General features: G+C 45.5%; 1 protein-coding gene across 1 annotated transcript in view; it reads left to right on the top strand.

Annotated features, from left to right (window-relative positions):
• The first annotated feature begins 594 nt into the window (after window positions 1–594).
• Window positions 595–13,814, top strand: part of UBE2V1 (ubiquitin conjugating enzyme E2 V1) — a 33,642-nt gene continuing 20,422 nt past the window's right edge. The window contains exon 1 of the mRNA XM_056844567.1: window positions 595–687. Within this exon, the coding sequence (XP_056700545.1) occupies window positions 666–687 (22 nt within the window). The 5' untranslated portion in view covers window positions 595–665. The remainder of the gene's footprint in view (window positions 688–13,814) is intronic.

Below are 13,814 nucleotides of genomic sequence, written 5' to 3'. Positions count from 1 at the left end.
AACGTATTAAGAGTTTGAAACCGTTATAAAAAATAGGGTTCGCACTTTCTATGTTTTCCCACCGACGTATTAAGAGTTTGAAAACATTATAAAAAATACTGTTCGCACTTTCTATGTATTCCCACCGACGTATTAAGAGTTTGAAAACGTTATAAAAAAATACCGTTCGCACTTTGGCCCCTTAAGCTGTGAAGACGCCTTCCAACCATTTACAAGCCGCGGTATCCAAAAACCCTTTTAAAGCGATGTTGTTGTTTTTTATATAACATTTCCAAACTCTTAATACACCGCTGGGAATACAACGTGCGGGAACCCCGTTTCGCCCCGGCTTCAAAACGCCGTGAAGGAGCCTGCTCCTCCATCCCGCCCTCCCGAGCGTATTCTTATCCCCAATGAAATACTTGCACCGTAAAAATAAAAAAAAGGGGGGGGATCCCCGCGTGTTGCGGCGGGACGCGTCGGCCGGCCCGACCGGCCTCCCGTTTCCCTTTCGTTCCTGATTGTGTTTCCCCCCTTTCCTGCGCCCGCCCGCCTCGCCTGCGGCCCGCCCGCCCGCTCGCTCGCGGAGCCCTTGAGGAGCGCCGCTGCCGCCGCCGCCGCTCACTTCCCGCGTTGAGGTGACGTGGGCGGCAGGGAGGCCGGGCTCGCAGCGACAGCGGCGCAAGATGGCGGCCACCACGGGCTCGGGTGAGGGGACGGGGCAGCCCAGGCCAGCCTGGGCGGGGGGGGGCGGGGGCGGCGGGGCCGAGGGGAGGCCGGGCCTCGATCCTCGCCGGGCCCGTGGGGCGCTGCGGAGCCGGGCCTCGCCGGCTGGGTGTGCCGGGGCCCGAGGGGCGGTGGCCGCCGAGGCTCGCGTGGGGGGCGAGGCCGGGGGAGGAAGCGGCGGGGGCGAGGCGGAAGAGGGTGAAGGGAGGAGCGAGGGAGGGGGGGGTCCGCATGGCTTGGGGAAGGGGGGGGCGAGGGGTCGGCCCTCCCTCCCTCCCTCCCTGGCAGGGGTATGGTGGGGGGACCCCGAAGGAAACGTGTGGGGCGAAGGGGGTGGGGTTAGATTGGTGCACCTGGAGAGGCCGCGTTCGCTAATTTAGCGAAACAGAGCTTCCATATCTAGGGGCACTCTACCCTTGGATACAAGTGGACGGGGTGGGGAGTTAGGGTGACACATGCGAAGGTGATGTATATTAGCTAGGTTGGCGTAGCTTCCTGATCAGAGGCAACATTCCTCCCTCTGGGTTGGGGAGAGGGGACAAGGGGTCGGCCCTCCCTCCTTGGGGGAGGACCTCATGGCAGGGGTATGGTGGGGGGACCCCGAAGGAAACGTGTGGGGTGAAGGGGAGTGGGGGTTAGAGTGGCACATCTGGAGAGACCGCGTTCACTAATTTAGTGAGATAGAGCTTCCATATCTAGGAGCACTCTACCCCTGAATACAAGTGGGCGGGGTGGGGAGTTAGGGTGACACATGCGAAGGTAATGCACGTTAGCTAGGGTGGCGTAGCTTCCTGATCAGAGGCAGAATTCCTGAACATGTGTTGGTTGGGTAAAGTGTGGGGAAGAAGACACTTTCGGGTTGGCTCAATGGAACTTCCATAGCTGGAGGAAGAACTCCCCTAGACGTGTGATAGTGCGGGAAAGGGAACTGTAATGAGCCAGGACGGGGAAGTGGAACGTCTAGTCTTGGCCGCCCTATCTCTCTGAATAAGTGGTTAGAGGGTGTATGTGGGGAGAGGGTGAATTTTAGCCTAAGTAGAACCTCTGGGTCCAAAGGCAGTATATCTTTCAATGCGTTTTGGGAGAGGAGGTCAGATTGGCATATGGGGAAAGATATATATTAGCCAGGTTAGTTACATGAAATTTCCATGTTCAGAGGCAGCATATCTCTGAATGCCAGCTGCTGGGGGGCAGATATTAAGGTATGGCTTTGTTGACTATGTCTGTGTTTCCTGTTGGCATCATGCTTCCTGCTGTGGGAAGCAGGTTGCTGTGCTATATAACTTTTAATCTGATCCTGGAGGGCTTTTCTAACATTTTTTTTTTAATCAGGGTGTGTGTTGAGGAAGGCTGGGTGGAAATGGTTTCCTGGGTGGGGGTGTGGGGAAGGGTGGCATAGGGAGGTGGATATGGGTTTTATGTAGAAAGGTGAATTTCTTTGAAATTTAGCTATGTTTTGTGTATTGCTTTTCTACCAGGATGGAATTCGACCCTAGTGGCAGTTCCCAAAATGGGATAGCCACAGTGGTTAAGAGTTGGAACTGTACACTTGTGTGGGGGAGGGCAGTGTTCAAATCCCACCCCTTCTACAAGCCTGCTATTGGATAATAAGTAAGCATCTGTCTTTCAGCTACAGTGCTCCCCTAGTGTGCGCTATAAGGCTAATGTGGTTTTACTATACTTTTTTACAAGGCTAGTATGAAAATTATGAAGATATTGTATTGAAGTCTCTTTAAAAAAAACACAACACTTGAGCCCTTGTTTTGCCTCCTAACTCCAGCACAGTTTGGTTTCCAGAAGGTGCTAGAGTTTTTGGTAGGCTAAGGTGTCAACAACAAAGAAGGAAGGTGATGGTATAAAGGCTGGGTTATTTTGCTGTAAGATAGTTCTGTACATACAAAGGCATCTTACACTGAGTCAGACCACTGATCTTTGTATCACAGTATTGTCTATTCTGATAAGTAATGGCTCTCCATGAGGTCTTTCTCGGCATCTGCCTCCTGATCCTTTCACTGAAAATGCCATGGACTGGATCTAGGACCTTCTGAATGCAGAGCAGGTACTGTGTCTTTGAGGGTTTTTTTAAAGTAATTTTTATTATTTTTCTGAAACAAGTTAGCATATACATTTCTACATTTGTTAAAAACCATCAAAAATTATGTTGTTATTGAAAATATATCTAATATAAAGGTAAAAAGAAAAAGAACAAAAAATAAAACAGGACTTCCACTACAACTTCCTCCATCCATTGATAAACATGTATACTCTTTGGTATCAACAGTTCTAATCCTAATATTTTTAATTACATTCCTTAAACTAAATCTCATACAGTTTTAAAGATATAGCATTGAATATAATCATTAGAAAATAATTAATACTAACACAGAAAAAAGTTAATAAATCTCATTATTAGTAAATGGATTAGATCAATAAGTAACAATTATCAACTACTTTATAAAACAGTTTCTCCGTAAACCCTCCATGTCTCCCAACACCTATTCATTATAAATTGTCTTTCTAATGTATTAATATAGTAAATTATACCATTATTACCAAAATCAGACCTTTTAACCAGTTCCTTGTCTATTTCCAAAAAATCTAGACTCTTTTAGCCAGTCCTTTTGTCCGGAATTTCCAACGTCTTCCACTTTTCCTCATTAACACCAAACACCGAAGAGCATCCTTGGATATTGTTGGTAAAGTTCCCTCTGCAAGCATAGAGTTCTCATAGTAAACCTGCATTGTAATTTCTTCAATTCCAAAATCATAAAGAGAGATCCCAGTAGCTCCAGCCTTTCCACCCTTCAAGTCCTCCAAGCTAGTATCAAAGAATTCTTCAGGCAAATTGTAAAGACAAAAATCAAAGTCTCTCACGTTTGTATCCATCGTAAGCAGCTGGTCTGTTGCAGTTTCTTGTTGAGAGGATGCAGCGTCTAGTTGTTTATCCTGGCTCTCCACTTCCTTTATGGGGATTTTCTGATCTTCAGCTGTCTTCTCAATTGGAGAATCCACTCCTTTCACGTCTGACTTCGTTGTAGTAGCTTGGTCCTTTATGTCTTTAATTACATCCAGAATAGTATCCAGTTTTTGGTTAATAGATTGATATTGGGTGTTAATCATGGCAAGTAGTTGATCCATCTGTTTAATCACACGTTCCATGCTTGCTGCTTTTAAGGGTTTTGTTGAAACTTAGTTGGTAAAGTCCAGACAAATACACCAAAAAATAAAAAAAATTGTAGGTAATTCAACAGGATTCTTGTATTGTGGGTAGTACTTTAATGTTAGAATACCATCAAGTTGAAGTAGAAAAGGGCAAGAGTCCAGTAGCACCTTAAAGACTAACAAAAATATTTTCTGGTAGGGTATGAGCTTTCGTGAGCCACAGCTCACTTCTTCAGATACAGCTGAAGTTGAAAACTTCAAGTTGAAAACACTCTAGTATAGAGCTGCTGCAGAGAACAGTATATACCCAAAAGGCTGCAGGACCGTGGACCTTCCGTTACCTCCTCTTGTCCAGGAACTTGGGAATTATTTGCCAGTTACACAAAGGAGCCACACTTCCGGTCTTTCACGATCTATGATACTCTCGCGATGGCATTAGGCACTGAAGATGGAAAGACGACACCTAAGGGGGGGGTTTCTTCCTCCCTCCCCTTTCAGCGTCGAAGTATCTGATTGATAGTTGTAACGTCTTTCAAAAGATCCTGTTTGTTATGTCTACCCATTGATCAGATTGATAGGATTCCTGCCGATTTATCTGATGTTTTTTTGTTTTCTAAGAGTCATTTATACATCAGGTGGGGAGGCGCGGATTTAATAGATGTATTCGGCAATCCTTCAGAACCTCCAGATCCAGGTAAAACAAAAGAGTTTTTGTAACTTACTCATTTTAGAAGAGTAGGTATTCTTGCTTCCATGTAGTTGCTTAGGTGGTAATAGGTAGAGGCGATCTGAGCCTGATTCCAAAGAAACGTTCGTGGCGTTGTATTTCCCCACAATGCCGGCGGGACCGCGCCCAATTCCCCGAGAGTCTTCCTCTCTCAGAAAAATGGGGGGTCAGACCGCTCTTCAAGGCTGCAGGAGAGTTCCTGTTTCCCGGTCCACTGTTTAGGAGCCGGGTAGGGGTGCAGGGTGCACACCAAATTTGAACGTTTCTTGGGTCCCTCGGGAGCTCCCAAGGAACGTGGCGCTCAGATCAGTGTCTCTAGCGGAAGTCTGTGTCTTTGAGTTTTTGTCATCCCTTTCTGGAGTCTGGTTTTGTACCATGGGCAGGGAGGTCTCCAGGAAATCCAGTGTGGCTCTGTCTATAAGCAGCTGGACCTGGGAGATGTGAATTCAGGTGCCAGTTTTTTCTCCTGTATTGGAATAATAGTTATCCACTTCACTGGGTGGTTGTGAGGGTGAACACAATAAAAATAGAACTCAGACTTGAAAATTAAAAACCCTTTTAATGGGCATTGATTTGCAACAATACTGGTCTGATGCAAACACTTTCTCAACCTGTGTAGCCAAAGCAGACATGAGGCTAATTTGGTTCATTTATACTGACCTGGAGAGAGCCTGGACTGGCCCCATATAATGCATTTTTGTGCTTAAAGGAGAATTCTGTCATCCTCATCAGTGGAATATGCTGGCTGCAGCATATTTCTCTTAAGAAGAAGAAATAAGAGTTGGTTTTTATACCCCGATTTTCTGTACCTTTTGAGGAGACTCAAGAGAAAGCTTACAATTGCCTTCTCTTCCTCTCCCCTCAACAGACACCTTGTGAGGTTGGTGGGGCTGAGACAGTTCTGAGAGAACTCAAGGTCACCCAGTAGGCTTCATCTGGAGGAGCGGGGAAACAAACCCTGTTCACCAAATTAGAGTCTGCCGCTCTTAACCATTACACCACACTGGCTGTATATATCCCAATTTGGAGGATAAAAAATTAGGATATATACAGCAGATGTGGTGTAGTGGTTAAGAGCAGTGGACTCTAATCTGGTGAGCCGGGTTTGTTTCCTTGCTCCTCCACACAAAGCCTGCTCTAATGCTCAATGCTCAAGATAACCTCCCAAGTGACTTTTAAAAGGAATTAAAAGTTTTCAACTAATAAAATGCCAAAGTGGCCTTGCTTTGATTGTCATTGATGCAATAATCAACTTTCCTCTTAGGGTTTTCCAACAAAATATTGACATCCTCCTGCATTTTTTGCCTGTTGGATCTAATCAAGACATTTTAACTTAGACAAAATCTGATGGAGGAAATGCACAGTATGCTAGATAGATGGGATTGGGTGATAATTTACTTCTCAAATCCAATTTCTCCTCCTTGAAACTCTGAGTGGTGTATTTAGGTGCTTTCCTTTAAAAAATAATATCAGAGAAAAAATACATAGGGCTGTACATTATCCATAAATTTCATATTCCAGTGTTCAATGAATATTATCTAGTTCTTCATAAATCTACTGGTTAGATTACTGTTTCCTTCTTTTATAATAGGGTAACTCTGTTAATAATGCTATATTCCAGATGTGTCTGCACCATTCCATAATTGATGATGAGGTTGTAGACTTCAATTTTGCAATAATATACATACTTGCAGCTGCTGTTAGAACTGCAATCAGTTTTGTATTGTCTGTTCCCACACTTAAAAAAAAAAAGCAGGAGGAGGTGCTGTCCCTTTTTTCCCATTTAGGTAGGCTAGGTTGAGAGTGTGTGAGACTGGACAAAGGCTACCCAGTGAGTTTCTGATCTTCAGTCCACGTCTGACACTTGAAGCACCTCATGACAAAGTCTTCTGCCTCCGTTTCTCCTGGGCAGTTGGTTTTGTTGAGCAAAATAGCTTTTGACAAGCCCACTGAGTAAATGCCTACACTTAATATGAAAGTGATACGTTCTGCATAAAACCCATATATAAATAACTAAAAGCACCTTTAATCTTAAAGCAATCGTCAGATTCCACTTTGCTTTTCTGTTCTAGGATTTTCTACCTTGCTAGGTTAGAATGGAACTGTAAAAATTGGTTTTACTTTCATATTCCTTTTTTGAAACTTTAGCACCGAGGTGTATTTGAACGCACATTTAAATACACGGCACGCAGGAAACAGTTCTTGCATAAGGAAATGAAAAGCAGTCCTTGACTTGTAACTCTGCTCTTCATTTTAGGGTTTCAAACCGGAAGTAGGGTTCACAACATTCTGTAAAATGGCGGCTAATTACTTAATCTCACTTCAGGCCTGAATTTGGTGGAGGTCTCTTCCAATCTTGCCACAAATGCCTGCTTTTTTCACCAGCCAGAGTTGAAATGCTGGTACTCTAGTGCTTTTTATTATTCAGATTTGTATCGGTCATATTATGTAAAATAGAGGCAAGGAGCATATAGTAATAGAGATTCTGCAAACTCCACCCATCTTTGGTTCTTGTAGGTTATCCGGGCTGTGTGACCGTGGTCTTGGTATTTTCTTTCCTGACGTTTCGCTAGCAGCTGTGGCAGGCATCTTCAGAGGAGTAACACTGAAGGTGTCCTTCAGTGTTACTCCTCTGAAGATGCCTGCCACAGCTGCTGGCGAAACGTCAGGAAAGAAAATACCAAGACCACGGTCTCACAGCCCGGATAATCTACAAGAACCAATGAACTCTGACCGTGAAAGCCTTCGACAATATTTTCCACCCATCTTCTTTTTACAGCCAGGCTCCCCCAAATTGGTGGCGGGTGGTGGCGTTTAAAGGTAGTGTAGCTACCAGAAAGGCAGCCAGATAGAACGTCAAGAAATGGAAGAAAAAAAAGAAAATGGGGTTCAGGAAAGAGTCAAATGGGATATTGCATTAGCAGGGAAAAAAGCAGTTAACATATTGAGTGTTAAGAAACACACGCTATAGAATGCCACTGATAATGATGGCAGACCTGACCCTTTCGCAATTATTTGGTAAGATTTCTCCTAAGTCCCAAATTCTTGCACCAGCATGACTGTCTAGGCCAGTGATGGCGAACCTTTTAGAGACCGGGTGCCCAAACTGCAACCAAAAACCCACTTATTTATCGCCGAGTGCCAATGCGGCAATTTAACCTGAATACCACCCCCAGAGGGGGCCCAGAGGGAGAGGCTAGGGTTGCCAAGTTCCTCTTCGCCATGAGTGGGAGGTTTTTGGGGTGGCGCCTGAGGAGGGGCGGGGTTTGGGGAAGGACTTCAGTGCCATAGAGTCCAATTGCCAAAGTGGCAATTTTTTCCAGGGGAACTGATCTCTATTGGTTGGAGATCACCTGTAATAGCAGATCTCCAGCTAGTACCTGGAGATTGGCAACTAGTTCCTTAGTGTTTTCTCTCTACATATCAAGATAAATGGAAAGGTGTTTGGAGGATGGCTTGTGGGCACTTCAAAGGTGGAATAGGACTGCACGCCCCTCCGCCCGCACAGACCCAGAGGGTGCCGGAGAAGCCGCTGGAGGGAAAGAAGGAAGGAAAGAAGGGAAGGGAGGGGGAAAGGGAAGGAAGGGAGGGAGAGAAAGAAAGAAAAAGAGAGAGAAAGGGAGAAAGAAATGGAGCAAGGGAGAGAAAGAAAAGGACAGAGGGAGACAGAAAAAGAAAGAGGCCATTTATGCATGGGAGGTTTTGCCTTGGATTTGCCACTCGGTGGGGCGCGGCGGCAGGCTTGTGAGAGGCAAGCAGGGTGGGGCAGAGGGCGCCTCCTTCGCACCCACCGACCAGCCATGCCCCTCCGCCCGCACAGGCCCAGAGGGTGCCGGAGAAGCCACCGGCCATGCCGAGTGTGAGAGCTCGGCTTCTGTTCCCCGCTCTCCCACCCGCCTGGCTGGCCGCGCACGCTCCAGCGGCGGCAATGGCGGCAGCTTCTGTGGGAGAGTCCGGGGGCCACCGCCAATCATGTTGGAGGTTCCCCACCCCTGGGCTACAGCCTCCCCCATCCGGGGTGGGGCAGAGCCGGAAAGGCCAGCGGCTTGGAGGAACCGTGCGTGCCGGCAGAAAGGGCTACGCGTGCCGGAAGTGGCACCCGTGCCATAGGTTCGCCAACACGGGTCTAGGCTATTGGTGTGATACCATCACAGCGCCAGCTGAATTCTACATATTGGGCCACTGTGCCGGTGTACAAGTTGGTGGCTTCTCTCAAGCACTTACATGGTGTCACAGGAAGTTCTCAGATTGGTCTGTTTGTATAGGACTTGATGCTAATGTGGGACTCCATGTCCTTTCATCCGGTCAAGCCTACATTCACTTAATCTTCTGCAGCTGCTGACTTTGCGGTTTACAGTTGGCAGGAGGAACAAGGCAAAATGACTTTCTTCTGTCTTGTCCCCCCCCCCCCCCGGATGACTCTGAGGTCCTTCACGGAGAGATACTATAGAAAATGTTCTCCCCGCCTGTCAAGGCAACAGAGGTCCAGCTTTGGTGAGTGGCTTCCACATGGCAGAATAATAGTGTGGCAAGCCAAAATCTGTCAGCTACCATACATTTGCAGGTTATCGTTAAACGGCTGCGACAGGCCTGCCAAGATGCATTGAATGAGTCTTTTTCAGTAAGTGGGAAAGTGAGATGTGCATACACACGGTTGGGATTTTAAAGGGGAAGAGAGAACATTGCTTGGTTCTACGCTTTCCTCTCTTGCTTGCTGAATTTTGACAGGAGGAGGAGAAAAGCAGTCAGAGCTACTCTTCCATCAGTCCAGAGCTCTCTGAACTGTTCTGGTTGTTCAGTTTTGATTATGGAACAGCACATCTGTGTACTGACAGTGCCACAAGCGTCTCTTACAAGCCTGCAGTTTGAAAGTAAGTAACAGAAATTGAACGGTAAACGTAGGATGTCTGGCCTACAAGATAGGTTTGGGCAATGACGAATGAGTTTTGGAGTGGTTTGAGAGTTGACTGCGCTGTTTCTCTTCCTACTTCATGAGCAGCCCATTCCTGAGGGGGAGGGCTGCGCCGTTGACTGGAGGCAGGGCAGCCGTGCCATTTCCAAAGGAGGATCTCCCCCCCCCCCCGAAGCCATACCCTTGCCCTTACCTGCAAGCCCTAAAAAGGTGGCGTATCTGCAGGTAAGGGCAACGGGGGCGTTCCCGGCCTGAAGGGGGTTTAGGAATGCCCCCTGGGATGATGGCGCACCTGGGACGATGGAGGTGTGCCGGCAGGAGGCCGCACCTGCGTCCCAGGTCTGCGCTGCCACGGGGAGGCCGGTGCGAACGGCCCAACGCCTGCACCCGTACCACTCTGGCACTGTCGGCCTTCCAGCTCAGGAATGAGCTGTTATTCTTGCTGTTCTTAATTGTTTCTGTATTAAACAAATATAGTAGCCCATAGGAACGGATAGAATAAAGAGACAAAGCAGAAATTGCTGCTTTAGGATGGAAAATGGTGCTGTACCAGCAATAGGTAACATGAAGCAAAGGTCTGGCAGTTTGAAATCCTCTTAACTGAAGATGCTGGGGGTTTGAACCTGGAACTTCATATATGCAGAACATGCGCTCTGAACTGAGTGATGGCTACTGAGTGATGGCCCTTTGGCATGCAAGTATTTACAAGGGAGTGGGGAATCACCATTGCCATCTGCTGGTTGGATTCCCCTTTTTGCTTTCTGTTCCTTGGCATGCAGCAAGTAGTGAAATCACATGAGTTATGTAACGGAACCAATAAAGATTGCTCCTTTCTAACCTACTAGGTCCTACAACAAGCTAGGGAAACCCTTAAGGCTGCAACTTTAAGCAAGAGGACAGCATTCTTTGTGATGTTATGCAAATGCTAAGTTTTAGGTTCCAAAGTGTGCATATGAGGCGGTGGTGTTACAAGGTTCTTTTAGATGGTTCTGCTAAACGGAACTCTTAATGTTGAACATTTCAGGTGGGTGGCCCTGTTAGTCTATACTAGTAGAACAAAATCTGAACCCAGTAGCACCTCAGAGACCAACAAGATTTACCAGGTTGTCCGCTTTCATGAGGCAAAGCATCAGTAGAAAATGTTCATCAGTGGAAAATGTTCATAGAATCATAGAGTTGGAAGGGACCACCAGGGTCATCTAGTCCAACCCCCTGCATCTAGTCCAACCCCCTGCACAATGCAGGAATTTCACAACTACCTCACCTCCACACACCCCAATGACCCCTACTCCATGCCCAGAAGATGGCCACGATGCCCTCCCTCTCATGAACTGCTTAAGGTCATAGAATCAGCATTGCTGACAGATGGCCATCTAGCCTCTGCTTAAAAACCTCCAGGGAAGGAGCACTTACCACCTCCTTGTTGGTCTTCAAGGTGCTACTGAACTCTAATTTTGTTCTAATGCTGAAAGTGACTTTGGAAAGACCCTGCTTAGCTTTAGTAATAAAATGCTTCTGTTTAGTTGATGTGGTGAGAGGTGACTGATTCTGGTTTTAATTCCCCAGATGGCTTTGGAAGAATTTACTAATATGAACATTAATCTTTTCTGACTAAGTACTTTGTAACAGTTGAAAAAGCACCCAAGTGTGCATACTGTCATAACGATTCTAGTTTAGTCAGTATCTACCTTTAGAAGACATTTAGGCTGGAGAGAACAACTGTAGATGTATAGCTTGTTCTGTCATGGAAGTCCTGACTTTGTAAGACTTGGTCTGAGGGTTGATTTTCAAAACATAAATGTGATTTCAAGGGGAGTGAATGCCCACGAGTACCTCTGTGCAAAGCAAATGTCTCGTCTGTCATACTTCCTCTAGGGGGGAGTGGGAAGCCAGCTATCTCTCCTGATGGACACTGAACAGATTGAGGCTCATGTTGTGGGCTCATTTAGCCTCATAATTGCCACACACCGGATGTCTTATTCTGATTGAGACCTGTGATCCATGTAGTGTTGCCTATTCTGACTGGTGGTGGATCTCTCAGGTGTCTGCAGAGGTGATTCCTTCCTAAAATTCTAGGACATTGGCTTCCACTGGATCAATTCTAGGATGTTTCATAACTGCCTTGCACCCTTGGTTCAGCCATTCAGAGGGGCTGTGGCTCAGTGGTAGAGCATCTGCTTGATATGCAAAAGGTCCCAAGTTTAACCCCCGGCATCTTCAGTTAAAGGAAACTGGAGAGCCACTGCCGGTCTGAGTAGACAATACTGATTTTGATGGACCAAGGGTCTGATTCAGTATAAGGCAGCTTCATGTGTTCATTGATGCCCCCACCACTTTGTTGGTGTTATTAGACAAATAAAGGAGAAAAACAAAGAAGGTGGATATACATGTAAAAGCATTTGTCCCTGGCGCTGTAAGCTAAATTAACGGTAGCTCTCAGCTTTGAAAAGGCAGAACACCACAGCTCTGCAAGTTAGCCCAAGATGGTCAAAAGAATTAGAAAAAAAATGAAAATAATAAAAAGCCAGAAAGCCATGTTGTGGTCCTCCCTTTCCCCCTAAAAAAGAAGAGGAAGTTAATAGCCTTCAGTCAGAATAGCCTTCAGTCAGAATAATGGGTGGAATTAAGGGAAATGCTATTATCTGTGGTTTTTAAACATTGATAAAAAAAGAAAAGTAGTTTTATAGTTTGGAACCAGGAGGTGTTGCCTTTAGTGGGAAAGTAATTATTTCCCTATCAATTACTTACACATTTTAAGTGTTTATTTTTCAAAAAGACTACTTTCAGAAGATGAGGAAACTAGCATTAGATAATTTGTCCATGAATCCAGTTTCTGTATTGCATTTCAGTCCAGTTTTTGGCCTGGTTTTGGGACCCAAACTGCTAGTTACCAGGAACTTTGCCTGGAGAAAGTCTGGGGTGGGGTGTTGGTACCCTATTGATTCTCCTGGACCCCTCAGCAGCTTTAAAAAGCTTTTAAAAAGTTTAATTTCAGTATACAAACAAACATATAAACAATCACATTAATACAATTTATGTGGAGCTTACTTTATAAATTTACATTTTAGTAGTTCACTTCTTCTGAGTTACATTACTCTATATTCTCAATATATCTTTATCTTATTGAAAAACATGTATTACCTAAATATTTCTTCTTCTGTTTTAATTTAATTTAAATCTTAATTTTCAGCTTTATCATTTAATTTTTTTCCTGAAATTTGTTTATTATGTATAAAGGATGTTAATTTTGCCATAGTCGCGTATTCAGTTTACTTATTTGTCCATTCGTTCAGTTCTGGGTATTTCTCTGCCTTCCATTTTGCTACATAACCCTCAGCATAAGAACATAAGAAAGGCCATGTTGGATTCAGACCAAGGTCCATCAAGTCCATCAGTCTGTTCACACAGTGGCCAACCGGGTTCCTATAGGAAACCCACAATCAAGACGTGCCTATTATATTAGGTGCTTTGGAACACAGGCAGGACAGTGTTGCTGCAGTCGTCTTGTTTGTGGGCTTCCTAGAGGCACCCGGATGGACACTGTATGAACAGACTGCTGGACTAGATGGATCTTGGTCTGATCCAGCAGGGCCTTTCTTATGTTCTAATGTAAACCTGTTGCAGTACAGCTGTTGACAGTACTTGGGCCACAATCTCATAACTGCATCACCAATGGTGCTTAGTGCTGCTAATCCACATTTTGTGCTCCAGCTTTCCTTGAAAAGCGATACCTGCAGTTATCCATACTCTGATCGCATCAGGTTAGATTACTGCAGTGTTCTCTATCGTGGTGGTGGGGAAGCAGCCCTTGAAAACTGTTTGGCAACCTCGATTGGATCAAACAGAACACACCTCAACAGTAATTCAGTCATCTTAACAGCCCTACAGTGACTTCCAAACACAGTGTAAGGTGCTGGTTCTTATCTTTCAGACCCTCAATAGTCTAGTGCCTGAATAATCTAAAGAACCTCCTGCTCTGATACAAATCTTCCCTGTCAGTTTCTGTGGAGGCTTCCTTTGTGTCTCTCCCCCCCATCTTCAGAAATGTGAGTGTTTATCAGAGAGGTTGTCTTTTCTGTTTTTCAGAAAAGACAACCTCTCTGATAAACACCTCTCCCTTGACAGCTGCCAGAATTCTTAGCGGTGCTGTTTTATTGACGGTCACTTGCTCTGACTCAGAAGCATGTTGCCTCTGTTCTTGTTTTGGCAAAGATTGCGCGGCTGTAATTCTGGAATGCGTAATTTTACAATACGGCAGATTTTAGGTGATTTTATTTTGTTATAATTGATGGAAGCTGCTTTGGGAGT

This window comes from Euleptes europaea, chromosome 2, assembly GCF_029931775.1.
Source record: "Euleptes europaea isolate rEulEur1 chromosome 2, rEulEur1.hap1, whole genome shotgun sequence".
Lineage (NCBI taxonomy): Eukaryota > Metazoa > Chordata > Lepidosauria > Squamata > Sphaerodactylidae > Euleptes > Euleptes europaea.
The sequence above is the reverse complement of the archived record's forward strand: the minus strand, read 5'-3'. Positions and strand labels throughout refer to the sequence as shown.